Source organism: Arvicanthis niloticus, chromosome 2, assembly GCF_011762505.2.
Source record: "Arvicanthis niloticus isolate mArvNil1 chromosome 2, mArvNil1.pat.X, whole genome shotgun sequence".
In the NCBI taxonomy this organism is placed as follows: Eukaryota; Metazoa; Chordata; class Mammalia; order Rodentia; family Muridae; genus Arvicanthis; species Arvicanthis niloticus.
Window position 1 is genome coordinate 41,349,519 of NC_047659.1, and position 16,441 is coordinate 41,365,959.

At 37.5% G+C, this 16,441-nt stretch overlaps 1 protein-coding gene across 7 annotated transcripts in view; it reads right to left on the reverse strand.

Moving 5' to 3' along the window:
• Scn3a (sodium voltage-gated channel alpha subunit 3) overlaps positions 1 to 16,441 on the reverse strand; it is a 110,100-nt gene that overhangs the window by 50,758 nt on the left and 42,901 nt on the right. For 3 of the 7 annotated variants that reach the window (XM_034494513.2, XM_034494514.2, XM_076928832.1), the window contains 5 exons: positions 14,802 to 14,943; positions 13,859 to 14,065; positions 7,712 to 8,002; positions 1,361 to 1,708; positions 157 to 289 (listed from right to left, as the gene is read on the reverse strand). In XM_034494513.2, coding sequence (XP_034350404.1) covers positions 157 to 289; positions 1,361 to 1,708; positions 7,712 to 8,002; positions 13,859 to 14,065; positions 14,802 to 14,943 — 1,121 coding nt within the window. Of the gene's footprint in view, positions 1 to 156; positions 290 to 1,360; positions 1,709 to 7,711; positions 8,003 to 13,858; positions 14,066 to 14,801; positions 14,944 to 16,441 lie in introns of those variants that run through there. The other 4 variants (XM_034494522.2, XM_034494523.2, XM_034494517.2 and 1 more) reach the window with 3 other exon arrangements.

Genomic DNA, 16,441 nt, shown 5'->3' on the forward strand with positions numbered 1-16,441 from the left:
GACACACACACACAGACACACAGACACACACACACACACACACACACAAACACCCCATAATTTTAGACTTGAAAATAAATTAGACTGTCTGCAAAAAGAACCTGTGTTCAGAGTAGCCAGTCAATGTGAAGCAGGCTCTCGCAGGCTGACTCTTACCCTCCATGGTGTTGGTCAGGATACTGGCTATGCTCATGGCTCTTTGTCTTCCAGAGGAATCCTCCAGCATTTCCATGGAAATCTGGTAAGAACTTAGCCTCCTCTTCCTGACTTCCGTTTCAGTGGTGGTACCCTGCAAACCAAATACTGATGGCTCAAACCACCCTTCTCCACTGATGACACAAGAATATATAGCATCTCTCTGGAAAATCATGCTTCGTGCAAGTTTTTTTTTTTCAGGTAACAATCGCAAGTAATAATAAGACATGAAGATATTGAATAGATTATCATATTCTATAAACAGGTTTTTTTTTTTTTTTTAAAGAACACAGGTCCTTTGACAAGAGTTCACTGGCTGGATGCAACTTTATAAAGCAACTATTTTACACAAGCATTTTAAACAACATGGCAATGTTCTGGGGGGGGAATTTTTTTTATAAGCATGCTGTAATTAGTTTTTCATTCAAATACAGATTATTCTACAACTTATAGCAGTGAGGAATAGTCAATCTTTCCACAAAACTAAATATTATTATATAGTCTCAAGGCTGGATTATTTTCTTTGAGGCTATATTGACAAACTGACATATATGGGCCATTTTTTTTCCATGCACATACACAGATGGACAATGAAATGTGTGTGCTTTCCTGAGATTTCTTTATTTCCATATGCCATTTCATCAACACATTTTATTTTGGAATATTTTTTCAAATAGCACTGTAATATCGACAGATGTTTAAAACTGTCCATTGTCAATACATTAGTCATTACAATATTTAATTTTAGTACAAACATTTCAGAATATGACCTGATGGATGATTATATAATTTAAGGGAAACATTAATAATATTTGATTGCGAAAGTGCTCATTATTTTGTATTTGTAATAAATCTACTAAAGTTGTAGATTTGTGCTTTATCTCAGATTCTAAATTTTGAGTACTTTTAACCTTAAAAAGCTAATATTTCCACACAAGTTTAGATTTTGGTTTGGTTTGGTTTGGGTTTTTTTTTTTTTTTTTTTTGCTTGTTTGTTTTTATTTTGTTTTGTGTTTTTCATTCACCTAATCATGTTATCATGTTACTTTTAAGCACTTTCATTTGGAGGAATTAGTATCACAGAACAGGCTCAACTTCCCAGGCCTGAATTTTTTAATTTCAATTGAAGTAAACTGTCAGTAGTAGCTGGTTTATGTATTATCACCTCTGGCAGAAGCTGTCCAGTAGGTGACTTAAGAGCTGAGGGTCCACCCACCAAGGAAACCACACCATTGCAATCCACAGTGCTGTGCATCTTCCCATTTGCTGGAAGCCCTGGCACCATCCTGGATGACATACTGGCCTGACTAACGTTACTGTTGCGTCGCTCTCCAGGTCTGTGCGGCACAAACAGTGAGTCTCTCCTGCTCTCGCTATCTTCAAAGGTGCTGTGCTCATCATCCGCAAAGTCATTCTCAGACCCCACGTCCTTCGCCCGACCTCTGAAGCTGAAAATGCTCGTTTTGCTATTGCGTCTCGGGGAAAACAGGGAGCCACGGATACTCAAGAGAGACTGAGGAGAAAACAAGGAAGGAAGAGATCGGGGACAGGGGCAGGGTGGGACATAATTGTTTAATAAAAATCGTACGATTGCAGAAACCGTTTGCTTTTGGGTTGCTGTCAGCTTTTTCTTTAAATGTAGGTAGATGGAATTCATAGGGGCATATCGGTTTCCTTTTTTATATTGAAGACCACAGTGCAAACGTCAGGATACATTTCATCATAAAGCATGCCACTCTAAGACTCCCGATTCACAATTGACTAAATTCACAAGCACTTCATCTAAGCTTCACTCTCGCACTGTGAGATGGAGTGTGTTATTTATTACAATGAGGGCAGGGGGTGGTACAGAGAAGTACAAGATAACTTTCACTGCTCAGTTCTGTGATCTGAAGGGCATGCAACTTGGGAAAAAAAACTGACTTGAGACTGTTAGTTCAGACTCTAAATATTTATACCAAATTCTAAAAGTACTTAAATCATCACCTTAATAACTCCAGTACGAAAAACAATATCATTGGATCCTTGTTCTCCTCTGGCTTCTACCAGGAAGGTTTTGAGACGCATTTGTCTCTGCCTAAATGGGAAGCATGTCACAGAACTTCCAGATTGTCTAACCATTTCCACCAGGGTGGCCAGCGAGTCACTTGATCTGAGGGTCTATGTGCCACAGCAAATGTAAGAGGATTTTTAATGCTCTCTGTTGAACTCTGCCTAAAAATTTTAACACTAGCTTAAAGAACCAAGGCATATAACAGGACTGACTGGAACAAAGAAGGAAATTCTTGTGACTTCATGTTAATTCCACTAATGAGAGTTAGGTAATTCAAAATAAAGACACCTTGGGCTTTCTTGATTTTTTTTCCCTTTCTGAACTGGGTAATGTAACCCTGGATCACTCAGCATTGGCTAGGCAAACATATCCCACTGGGCTACATCCCCAGCCCACAAAAATGTTTATCATACACATTTACAAATAAAGCGATAAGCTGTTCCCTAATACCAGAAAACAGGATGTAGCTCATATCCTTTTTTGACTCTTTGAATGGATTTTAAACTGTATTGAGTAACTCAGGATTAATTTTACTTTGGTGATAGTTTCTAAAAATACTCCTGGTCAAGGGACGGAAGATTTTTTTGCTCTCCTCATCATTAATAATGGTATTTCTTTTTGCTTCTTTTCTTGAACTCTTATTCCCTGCCCCAACTCTCTTCATAACCACTATTACCACACACACACACACACACACACACACACAAATGCACACCCACACACCACATAGCCGTGTCTGAAACATGGTAGGCACATGCTTGCTTATTGTGCTAGCCCTTGGGAAGCAGAAGCAGGAAGACTGAGAACTTTAGGTTAGTCAGTGTTGCACTGCAAGATTCTGTCTCAACACCAAATCAAATCAAAACTGAAGAGACTAATATATACTAATATATTAACGTATGTATATATGCTAATTCGTTAATCAAGCACAGGCAGCAACTGGTTCGTGCTTCCGTTTTCATTTCTAGTATAAAACCAAATATAATCTTAGTGGAGAAAACAGAGGAAAAAGACATTTAATTTGTTTTTGTTTTCTCTTTTTTATTTCTCTGCCTAATTAGCCTAGACTGATTGTCTTGGGTCTCATTTTTAACTCTGTGTTTATGACTTTCCCCAGATGACTGCCTGTGTCCTTTAAAACTTCTTAAAAGGAACTTTTCATTCTGAAATGTGTCTTTTGTTAAGTAAATTCTCCACAGGACCCAGTAGCTGTAGGGTGTGCCTAAACTGTACTGTGTCTCTACAGCACCCAGTTCAAATAAGAGTGTAGAACCTGTGTCAGGCACAGATTAGACAAATTGTATCCAAAGACTTAAAGCTGTGTTCTTCACTTTAAGAATACTGACATGCTTAATCCCACCCTTGACATATGCAATAAAATATTGGCTATAGGAGACTGAGTGCTTTGAAACTTCCCAGACTATCTATCTATCTATCTATCTATCTATCTATCTATCTATCTATCGACACACACACACACACATATTAGACACACACAGATATACACATATATATCTGTGTGGGTGTCTGTGTGTGTCTATGTGTGTACACCAAGAGTTCGTTAGAAACATAATTCCATGATGGGATAGTTTTTAGAGATAGAGCCCTCATGAATAGATTAATGCTTTTCTGAGTTATGCATCACAGAATTTGTTCCCCTCTTTTCTTTTTTGAGTGAGGTCATTTGCCCTTCCACTCATAAGGCTTTCTCAGAAACCAGGATGAAGCTATCATCATGTTCCAGCCTCCAGATTATATGTCAAAATACAGATCTGTATAAACCACCTGGTCTCCGGTGTTTTGTTACACACACACACACACACACACACACACAAACACATGGTGAAGACATAATAGATGTGATTACATAACTTAGATTTTTAACCCACTTTCCAGCAGATTCCAAACCCAGATAGATCTTCTATACCCAGAAAAGTATAAACTTACATTTCTCTTTGGTACAACTTACATTAATTTATAGAAAGGTTAAGTATAATAATCTTAATCTACTTGTGTTCTAAAACTGTCTCTGGAAGTGAGAATCTGCATATGTTACAATCCTTGGGGGTATGTGCTATGGTCATGCATCTATAACATGTCTGAACATGCCTTAAACTGGCATGCTTTTATGTATGGGTATTTTTCAGAGACGGTCCAGATCTTTGAGTTTATTTGAACTTCTTTTCACTCTTTGGAAAGTATAATAATGGGTGTGGGCACAGCTTTCAAGGCAACAGAACCAGAAAAAGAAGATAACAAAAATAGTATTCAGAGAAAATAAACCAAAAATAACACCCTTGTAAGATGCAGCGGAGTTAAGGGAATACCCGCAGCTGTGGCAAGCTTTTTTTTTTTTTTTTTTTTTTCTAGAGAAAGCTTTTATGCTGAACTAAAGGACCATTTCTCCTCGCCTCATGCCTCTTAGAACATAAATTACAGGTGTTGGCTTTGTTTTGTTTTCCTCTGTACTAAAAAGATAAGTGCATGGACTTTTTCTTAAATTTCAATAATAAAAGAGTAAGTGTGAGCACTGATTCTCTGTGACATAACCCAGTGTGTACGGTCCAAACCCAACATGGGTTGAGAACAATGAAGAAGATGCAGGGAATTAACAGGTGTCTTCGTAGACTTTGTAGAATGTATATTTGTTGGAAACACTCATTTGTGTCACATCTCAACTTAAATACATCAACAACTATATTTGGTTATAGCTATAAGCTCCTGGTTTAAAATGCATGGTCCCAGTGTGTCCACACAGCAGGGATAAAAGTCCTGAGGAAGAAGAATCTCCATTATACATCTTTAACTAATTTCATGATGTACAATGACTATGTGCCATGCCTATAAATGTAAGTAATGCAATACATGTAAAATAACATTCAGATTCACATCAGTGGAGGAAGACAGGGTGCCTATAACTTATGGTTTCTCTGCTTTGACATTCTCAGGAGATTTTACTCCAGGAGATTTACATTGTTTTGAAGAGTATGCCCAGTCAATTAGTGTTTGATGTTCCTGTTGCCATCTCAGACTCTCTTTCATAGAAGAGAAAGCCTTTTGACACCTACAAAACAAACACTGTAAAGAGTGTCTGGCATGGTCCTGCTGGAGAGTACTGTATTAATGCCTTCTTTTTCAGCTAGATCTGGAGATTTAGCACTCATCGGTATTTTCTTTATGTTTGAAGGTCTATCCACCAACTATTTACCCAACTAACCCAGAATCATTTGTCATCTTTCATCCGTCTATCTACAAATACACAAGGGATTGTTCAAATGCACATACCACTTTTACTTTTAGTGTTCAAATATTAATGACGAGCTACCTTCCTTCTGCTACTTCCCCTCTGTGGCTCCCCCAGCATCAGCTACCCGAGCCTCATTGCTCTGTGAGGGTTGTGAGCATATTCTCACATAAGGATTTTGCAATATCCCTTACGCTGGACCTGGAAGGGAGTCCCATGGTGTATCTTCTTCTCTTGACCTTTCAAAATCTTAGAATGTCATTTCAAACCATGCAACTTAAAATTTTACCATCAATTATATGGCTCCTGTTCCCACAGTATTTATCACCATCCAAGGTAGTGTGCAACATGTCTGACATGATTACTGTATCAACCTTTAGAATAAAGTTCCATTATATCAGTGAATGGAAACTAATTTCTCATTATGGAATTTTCAACATCTAGAGAGCTTTCTGTTGCATAAATGGCAATTGTGATGATTAGTGTTAATTCTCAAATTCATATAATCTTTAATTGCCTCGAGATTGGGCCTCTGAATATTTGTGTAGAGGATTATCTTAATTGAGTTAATCGAGGTGAGAAAACCAACCCTAAGTGTGACTGGCACCACCCATGGGCTGAGTCCTAAACTGAAGGAAGAGAGAGGGTGGCAAGTTAAAGAATCGTGGCTCTGTTTCTTGACTATGGATGACACAGTACCAGCTGTCTCCAGCTCCCGTTTGACTTCCCTGCAATGACAGACTATCACCTGGATTCATAAGCCAGAATAAACCCATTCTTACACGGTACTTTTGTTATCACAGCTACTGGAAAAGAAACCAAGACAGTGCTTAATAAATACTTGCTGCTTGAAGAAAGTAATGTGTACATTTTTAGACAAGAAGGGAAATAATCCTTTCTTGTCTAATAATCAACACTTTTTTAGTCTCTTTCATTAGAAGTAATCAGCTTTAACTTTCCCTTAAATACATAGGATTTCTACATAATGCTTACATAGCTGTTTAAAACAGAGAATTCAAAGCTAAAGTTCAAGGATAGTCTGGGCTGCAGAGTGAGACCCTGTCTAAAAGTGAATAAAATCAAAATAAGAAAATAACCAAGTACTCTACTGGGATAAAATTTGTGATTGACACTCTCTTTTTGTCAAAGTTTATGACAGTCACTATTTAATTTCCTTGAAGTATTGTTTCTTATTAGGAGGATGTTATACTCTGTGGTCGACTTACAGCTTTTTATTTGTTGTTTTTGCTTTAAATTGGTTGTTTACTATGATCCTCAATGCGCTGACAATTGTGTATAGCTTTTGAGTAAATTAACATAATTGAAGAGTCTGTAATTTATGGCACAAACTGTACTAGTAGATAAAATAGACCTCAAAGTACAATGGCATTTATCTTTGGTTTTTGTTTGTTTGTTTGGTTGGTTTTTTTTCGAGACAGGGTTTCTCTGTGTAGCCCTGGTTGTCCTGGAACTCACTCTGTAGACCAGGCTAGCCTCAAACTCAGAAATCTGCCTGTCTCTGCCTCCCAAGTGCTGGGATTAAAGGCATGCGCCACCACTGCCCGGCTTATCTTGGTTTTCAATACTACTACTTACTGTTTGAATTTTGTAATCTTTATTTAAGTTAAAAAAAAGTCAAAACTACTTTGTTGTTTCTGGCCGACATGATATGCTAACATTGGTACTGTGAACTGGAGGGCTGGCCTTAATTCCCACTACTAAATGACTGAGTTTAATGTTCCCTTTTCAAGAGCAGTTAGATTATAATTCTTCTTTCCTGTGTAACATGTCATGACAATGGAGACTCCTAAGTTGAGTTTTCATGTTAAAGAAACAGGCAAGTCATGAGACATCCATTTCCAGAACTCATATAAATGTTATAATATTATTTCCTATATTTAAAGCAGAAGGTTCATAAAGAAGCCAAGTGTATCAGAGTACTTAAAAAGGGAAAACTATTTGAATAGCTGCTTCCTATATAATCTCAGTGAAATATTTTGAGAAACAGGCTATACTTAAAAAAAATTCAATGATATGCTCTCAAAGATGTAAAATGTTTAATGACAATTATCTTAAAGTTTTCAAAATCCCTTTCTAAGACAACTAATGATAAATTTTAAAATAACTTGATGATGCCACCACCCTGTCACTCAAAGGACACATTATAGAGATCTACCAGAACCTGCTGCAGTGATTTACAGAGCATCAGACCTCAATACCTGATGAGGAGAGCACAGCTTCTTGTCGCCGGTCAGCGGGTTCCCATCCAGGGAGAACAGGAAGCTTCTTCGCTTGACGCTGTCTTCAGATTCCGACTTAGGAAACCTGTCTCCTTCGGCTCTGTGGTTTCCCTCCAAGTGCTCCCTCTGTCTCCTCTTCTTCCTCCGGTTCCTCCACTCCTTGGCACTCTTGGAGCTCAACTTGGAAGCTTCTGAAGAACTCTCCAGAAGTTCTCCTAACCCTCCTATCCCACTGAAGTCTCTGGATGCTGCTGAGGCTGCAGCCACTGCCTGTTGAGAATCAAGACAAGCAGCTTAGAGTAAGCACCCGGAGTAGGAATGCAGGCCACCATGCTGCCACCTATGACCAATAGGAGGGAGAATCCTGCATTCTAGTTTCCTTGACAATAACCTTTACCTTTTTAAAGAGCATACCGCAATGTGCATTAAAGCAAAAACAGCCCAGTATAGCGTCTGCTTTGGACCGGCCTTTAATACTAAATTCTTCGGAGGTTAGTTCAGGAGACATTTGCTGACCTGAAAGAACTTATCTACATTAAAAGCCTGTTTCCTCAGAGGTAGATCCTCTTCAACCACTGTCCCTCTTCTTTCCAGGACTGTTCCTCTTCTGTGTGATTGTGAATAAGCTTGTGGGCCTACTTCATTTGTTTGCTTTTCTTTGAATTTTGTGACATTTAAAGCTCAGGGTGTGGTGGCACACATTTGTAACCCTGGCATTTGGGAGGCAGAAAAAAGGAAGACAGGGAATTTGAAGCCAGCCTGGGCTACATGGGCCCCATCCCAAACCCAACCTAACCCAAACTTTCAGTCTGTGGCTCTTTTACCTCACATGGGAGGCCTGTCATGGATTGACCAGTTCCTTTTCATCTTTAGCTGGGGTTACACCTAGTCCTATGTTTTAATTCCAGACAGTGTGGCATATCACTTTTGGTTGTAAAATTTTAAATGTTTATAAATTTCATAAGAGATAAGCATTATCAATAAACGATTCACTAATTTTTTAAGAGTATGAGAACATCTCATATATTTTCTCTGTGTATCTCCACATGAATTCTTATAAATTTTGAATTTATGAATTTATCAATGAAACAAAGCCAGATCTGTGGTTAAAAAAAAAACCATGGCAAATATTTTGCATTTTTATTGCAGGAATAATAATTTGAGGCTGGAAATGATTTAACCATGACTTAGCAAGGATATGAAACAACACACCATGTATTGAGCCAAGTACCCATTAAGTATGTTCCTGTTTTTAAACATAAGCTCAGAGTGGAAAAGGTTCAATTAGGAAAATATTGGTCACACTTTTTACATGTATCATTATCAAGTATAAATAATTGTAACATATCTACCATTTTTTTTTCTACCTTCCTCTTGGACGTCGCACGAGCACCTCACTCCTTTACAGTGTGACACCTACTTAGAAAGCCCTCAGCAAATGCGCTGGGAGCAAAGATTTAAAAGGCATCTTACTATCAACTGTCTGACGATGGTGGACAGTGGGGGACAGCTTAGCCTTGGTTTTCAAGATCTCATGGATGGCTGTGTGAGAACAGTGTGTGTAGAGGCACTAGGTTTTTGAAAGGGATACAGGTAAAAACCTGTTTGACAAATTTTGTCATCGCTGTGTGCTTTGTCCTCTGCTGAGAAGAAGGAAGCCCTCTTCAATAATTTTGTTTTTCAACTTTATGTTCACTAAAATAAAAAGCCTTAGACTATAAAACACCATGTTTCAGCTTCTCTGGGATCAGTAGGACCTCAGTGGGGTGATGGATACTGAGTCATGCTTGAATTTGGACCCATGAAGGGTCCCAGATTTAAGCATTGATATGAGACAAGGCCTACATGTAGTAATTGAAGCTGTTTTGCAGCATTTAGCTGTCCATAATATGTATGATAGTAAGACAGTCGATAATTCTTTGGATTCTTGGTTGTCTATTATTTGTTAAATTGTGTAGACAGATGACGAATAGTGAAGATGCTGCATAATATAACCATTTCTGTTCAATAAAGCAAGGCAATAAAGCACTTGTTGGTAGCAAGTCACAGCACAGAGTGTGTTATACATAAGAGGTACACTATATGCATTGTTGAAGGAATAAATACATATGTATCTTTGCTCTATCCAAATAAAGTCCTAGTTTTGCTTTTCTCCTTCTAGAGAGACACAGACACAGAACTGCTACAGATGATCATTTATCGACTTGTTTGTCCCCGGAAACATGGAAACACAGGAAGTAGTGCTTACACCCTCTGGCCACGGTCCTGAAATTATCACTCACAGAAATCACTTCTGGAGTTTGTTTTGCATATGACACAATTTCCCTGCCTATTCTCAGTACCAGTTCAAACAATTCTAAACCAAAACGGATTTTTTTTTTTTAAGGCAACAAAAGCAACCTCCGACACAACACATTTTCCATGTCACTCATCAGCTCAAATCTGTCAATGGTTGGGCTCTCAGAGCTTGGCCGACTCCCTTAAAGGCAGATGTTTCCTGTAGTCGCTCGTGTCCGTGCACCTGTTTATGCCCAACTTGTGATGCTGCCAACTTCCTGCTTGCTCCGGTTAATAGTGAATTGTTCACAACTAACATCCTAAATTCCTCTTATAACCAATAACAAGTTAGTGCTGAATGTTTGAGTAGGTGATATTCTCTTAGGTCAATACTTTATGACTCAAGCTGTATAACTTAAAAACACAGTCACATGTCGTTTAAAACATGGAATCAAGTTAAAACCCCATTCAAAGTTATAAGACATTAACTATGCATGCTTCAGGCCTACCATTTTGTAGTACATCTACTAAATATCATGATTTCAAATTGAATCCTACAGCTTTCTCTAATATTTTTCCAGTAGACCTAATGAGCCTGGAATAGGTTAAATTTCACTTCTACAAAATGATTAACCCTACAGGACCCTTAACAAACATTAAATACAAATGAAAGCAATGCCGTGTTTCATGAGATCATTGGCTAGAAGGCACGCTCTAAAAGGTCCTAAGTAATGGAAAGATCTGAGCTTTGTTGAAGAACATACACCCTCATGGTGCACCAAGTAACTTTCCATTCCTCTCCCCATCATTCCCCAATCATTATTAACCATGTTATCAAAAAAAGCTAAAATGGACTTGGTACTCTGATTTCAAGTGCCCCTCACCCCTAAGCGATATTTTAAGTGATGGAGAGTTAACATTATATCCAATCATGTTGATTTGGCCACTACAATTTAATAATTGATAATTTAGTGGAGAATGGCACATTTTAGATGATTTAAACATGAGGTAGACAACCAGCTCCTTTAAACTCTTGTTATTTATAATAGTCTAAACCTAGTTTAGGGTTTCATTTCTCAAGTTTAAAAGACTATACATTTTAAATTTGTGTCATATTTTACCAGAAAGTAGTTGCATGTCAGGGGTAACAGACTCTTTTGCCATGTGTTGTCTATGTAGCATTTATAAGTAACTCAGAATTGTTGAAAAATTAATTTTTGGTTCTATAAATTCCAATTATCCACTGTAATTCAAATGGTAATGAAAAGATCTATGTCTATTCATCTGAAACAAACAAATAAATAAACAAGCTATAAAAAGCTGGCAGGTAAAACTTTTTACATGGACTTTTACTTCTGGTCCAGCCGGAATAGCAGGAGATTTTCCCTCTCCTAAAATAATAAAACAACAAAAAAAATGTAGGTAAGATGATGGTTCTGAAGACACAAAAGCTCTAGTCAGGATGTTCTAAAATATTGGGAAATGGTAAAGCACCAAAGCTCCAGTAGTGCTGATAGTCATAAAATCTTGGACTTGTAGATGTAAATGCAGTGGAAATGTATCTCTGTGCACTTCCTCAGTCGGGGAGATGGAGCTAAAAACGCAGGCTAACCAAGGTGGCTCTCGTTCTCAGAACAGACACATAAGGAAAGGGCTAAAAGAAGAAAGAATTATGGAGCTCTTCTGAGATCCACCTTGAGTACTCAGATTACTTCTCTCTCTCTCTCTCTCTCTCTCTCTCTCTCTCTCTCTGTTTTCCTGAGGTGAATATTAGAGTTAAGGCACCCCCCACTCACACTAAGCTACGTGTGTACTTCCATTGGTAAGCATTTCATTTTAAAGAATATTGAGTGAAGTATTTAGGAAGGGTTGTCATGCAGCTGTGGGTGACTAATCATCTTTATGTTAAATACTACTCTGGTCCTATCTGACAAATCTTCAAATATTAGAAGATGTGAAATGTCCAATTGCTGATTCATGTTGGAAATGTTTCATCACAAAGACCAAGGATTTTTATAGGAATACGAAAATATCTAGCAAATCCCAAATGACCTTCCTAGACTTCAGTTTAGGATTTTCAGAACTTTAAAAAGGAAAAAATTGAAACACATGATAAACACAAAACATTAAGCAGCATACCATAAATGGAAACAGACAGGAGACGAAAACAGTAAAGCAATGCTACTACTGCACTATACATGTTTAGTATCATGTAAACATGTATAGGGACAGTCACAATGTCTGATAAGAAAAGTAGACAAGATAAAACTAACAGCAAATTAGGCAATAATAGAAAATAATGGTCAACATGAAGATACTGAGATAGAAACTATCTAATCTGAAGTAGAGAAGCTTATTTTAAAACTCATTTGGAAAAAATCAAAATATCTTTGAAAAGAAAACCAAATACATAGTTAACACAGATGTCTATAAAACTTATTATAAATACAACAGTTCAGAGACTACAGTGCTGGTGTAAGAGACACTATAATGAATACACCAGCAAACCAGATTAGAGTATACAACCAAATTCACATAGAGGCTTTTGACAAAAATACTACATCAATTTAGCAGAGAAATGATATTTATTCCCCAAATGGCTTTGAAATAATTACCTTCCTATGTATGCAAAACAGAACATATACAACAGAATATATATTTTGCACATACATTCACTATGACTGTGAATTGAGCACAAGGTAATGCAGAAAGTTGTATAACTTTGGGAGACAATATAAGAACAAATTTGAGGGACTTATTTAAAAATAATTTAGATGCCATACCGAAAGCCTTAAATCTTAAAAAAAAAAAAGAAATGTAATAAACTCTGCTTAATGAAAATAAAACCACTTGCTTTAAACCTATTATCAGATAAATGGAAAATCAGCTTCAGCAAAGCATACGTATGTCAAAGACCTGTGCCCATAGTGCATAATGACCATGTCAGACTCAGTAAAAAGATAAACAATCTTAAAAATGAATACAAAGCCAAATAAAAGAAAAAGAAAGAAGATAAAATATCTGAAGGTTTCAGCACAAACTTCAGAAAAGAAAGGAACAGAAGGAAAAGAAAAACACAGAAAGTTGTTCTGCTTTGTTAGTTGTTAGAAAAGTACAAATTATAACTGTAAAGAAATACTTGTAATTAAGGCTCATGAAAAGACTAGCTTTGCCCAACATTATTAGTGATGGGAGGCAAGGAGCAAGGAATGGCCTCAATAACAGACATTGGTCGGTCTCCTGTATGTCTGCCCACAGCCTTCATCTTGTAGTAACTAGAGTGCCCACACACATCTTTTAATCCAATCCTGTGTTCCCACCCCTTCAAAGTATGAATGTTTCAGTTACTATATCTGTAGCCTAGAAAAACTTCAGTATTGAAAAAAAATTATTACCTAATTTTAGATGCCTATCTGGCACCTTAGTTTGAATAACAGAATATAGAAACTGCAAAGGAGCCTTTTAAAAGCAGCCATTCACAGTGGTTTCTAGAAAAATTTAGAGATGAATTAACTACAGAACGCAACATCGAAGGTTGCAATTGAGATGGTACATTAGTAGTTGGAAATCTTAATTATGTCTCCTAAATTCCACTCTCAGTTTCCATAAGAACATTTCATAATAAGCTTCATCCCTGTTGTATACCAGCCTGGTAGCTAATTACTTTATGATGTCTAAAATTTTTATGTGACTCCAATTTTATGAACAATTTTAAGTTTGAGTGGCTTGGAGTCTTCTAATGTCAATAGCTATGTTCAAGACAAAGTGGTAGCCCCAGCTCAGTTACAAAGGCAAAAATCTCTAGTAAGAAACTCAAAGAGCAATAAAGAACCAACTGTTACTCCATACCTGAGCTTCTTCCTGCTGCTTCTTAAGTTGCTCCAGCATCTGCTGAAACTCCGCCTCCTTCTGCTCTGCCTCCTCCAACGTGGCCTGGTTCTGTTCTTCATAGGCCATGGCCACCACAGCCAGGATCAAGTTCACCAAATAAAATGAGCCCAGGAAAATTACCAGGACGAAAAATATCATGTAGGTTTTCCCAGCTGCACGCAATGTCTGTTGTAGAAAACGGATAATTCCATTAATGTTCTACTGTAATATCCCCCAATAAAAATCAGAACTGCAATAGCTAGAAACCAGGAGATTGATGGTTTTTAATATCCAACTATTTTGACCAAATAGTTTTTGGTGTTAAAATGAACACAAACATTGCAATCAGTGTATCAGCAGTATGACTGCTGTATCATTTGAGATAAATATGTTTCAAAATGGGACTTGTTTAATCTACATTAAAGTATCATTATTAGGGCTCCAAAAGCAGGACAACACTATAAATGCCAGTCTATAGATTTAGTTAAATGTCATTTATATAAGAAATTCTCCATACATACATTTTCATAATGTGAGTATGTTTGTATGTTTATATGAATATATATACTTTATATAAGAATCCCCATATGCTTTTTTATATCTATTTTTAAATATCTGTACTTCCAGAAGGAAGGCCATAGGCAGAGGGTCTTTTGTCTATGAAACTTACTACATTGTGTGTATATGTGAGTGTGCATATGAGTGATATGGGGGTGAGGAAGAGGCAATGGGGGAAGGGAAGTGAAACAAAAGAAAGAGAAGGGAGGGAAGGGGAGAAGAAGAGAGGAGACTATGGAAGACTCTAGGGACAGTCACTATAATATTGTGACCTCCTTAATGTCCCTGAGTGTTATAAAGTAGTATTTAGCATTTTGTATGAGTTCATCAACACAAATCCCACTTCTATAAATTTAGTCCATACCAGCTGGTAAAGATTCTCCCAGTAGTCTTGGGTCATGAGTCGAAACAGGGACAAGAAGGCCCAGCTGAACGTGTCAAAGCTTGTGTAGCCATAGTTGGGGTTTCGTCCAACCTTCACACAGATATACCCTTCTGGACATTGTCTGGGAAAGAAAGAAGCAATGGTGGGGACAGTAGAGAAAGTACAGCTATTTCTACCAATCACCCTTTATTTATGGGAATTGACAAAAGCCAGAGTCATCATCTGTGACGAGGCTTTCATTTCCAGAACACTTTAGCTGATTGCTCGCAGGTGAAATCTGTTAGAGACACCAGCCAAAAATGGAACAAGAGAGTCAAATTTATGGCCATTTAGAAAAGCAAGGGGGAAGCAGCCAGACGTCCCTGCTCTGATGTCATGGTTATTCACTCTTTACAAAGTGCTAAGAATCAATCATTTTAAATTAAAAAGGAGAAACCATCAACAGGTGAGAAATAAATCACCAAAATCACCTGTTAGCCAGTTCTGTACAGTTATCTAAAATAACCTCACATTTCAGAGCATGTGATCTTATGGGAAATTATGAAGATGGTATTTCCTGTATCATGATGCTCAGGTTTTAATGTCAATAAATCATCATTAAGTATGGTCTTTGCTCATATCCTCAGTTTTTCCTTAGTTCCTTTCTGTCCCAGATAGGTTTCTCCACTTTTTGAGTTTACAGTTTCCTCCCTTTCTAGACTCTACTCTTTGGAATAGAACAAGAACGAACCATGAATATTTAACAACTTAGAAGTGGCAATCTCTTTAAAGGCAAGGTATGTCCAAAGTCTACCTGGTACTTTACTGTATGGGATATTTGTCTGCAATCGCTAAGTTTTTATGGGTATTTATTCTATACATTAAATGATATTTTATTTCTTGCTAAAAATTGCCATCTTTGACCTCTGAGAACTGTTAGAATTGGCCCTTGTAACAGACAACGTTCATCATTTCATACCTTGTTTTTCTTTTTACCCACTAGCACATTTTAACCTTCTTGTGTACTTCAAACTAATCTCTTTCTCTATTTCCTGGGGCAGTGCTAGATTCAGACACTCCTCTGCTAGCCCTAGTTCTTATGGAGAATAGTATCAGAAACCAAAGTCTTGGCAGCTGGCATTTATTGCTAGTAAGACCTTAGTACTTCTCTGCCCCTCCCTCAACTGATGGAACAGGAAGGTACGGGCGTGCATTTTGACTTGAAATGTGCATACACATAAGGACATAAATATGTCTACATATAACCATTTATGTTTATATTGATCTGCACTTGAAGAACCTCTTTTACCTGGAACCCTAACACATTAGTACAAGGATTATTCTAGACCTTCCCTGTTGCTTCTTTGTAACTTTCACTCTCACAGTGAGCAGTCTGGCTTCCACCATCTCTCTCCATTTCCTCAGCTATTCAACCCTAGTGTATACATGCAGGGGCGTCAGGATTGGCCACAGTTGTGAGCAACGCTTCATTGCTATGCAACTGCTCCTTTCTGCTAGTGTCACAGGCTTTGCTCACCTCCTAAAGTAAATCTAGGAAATTTTACCCCACTGTTTTCTTTACCTTACATGTTAGACGTTGTTTCAGATAATAATGCTATCTTTAAATTCTTTTTTGTCAC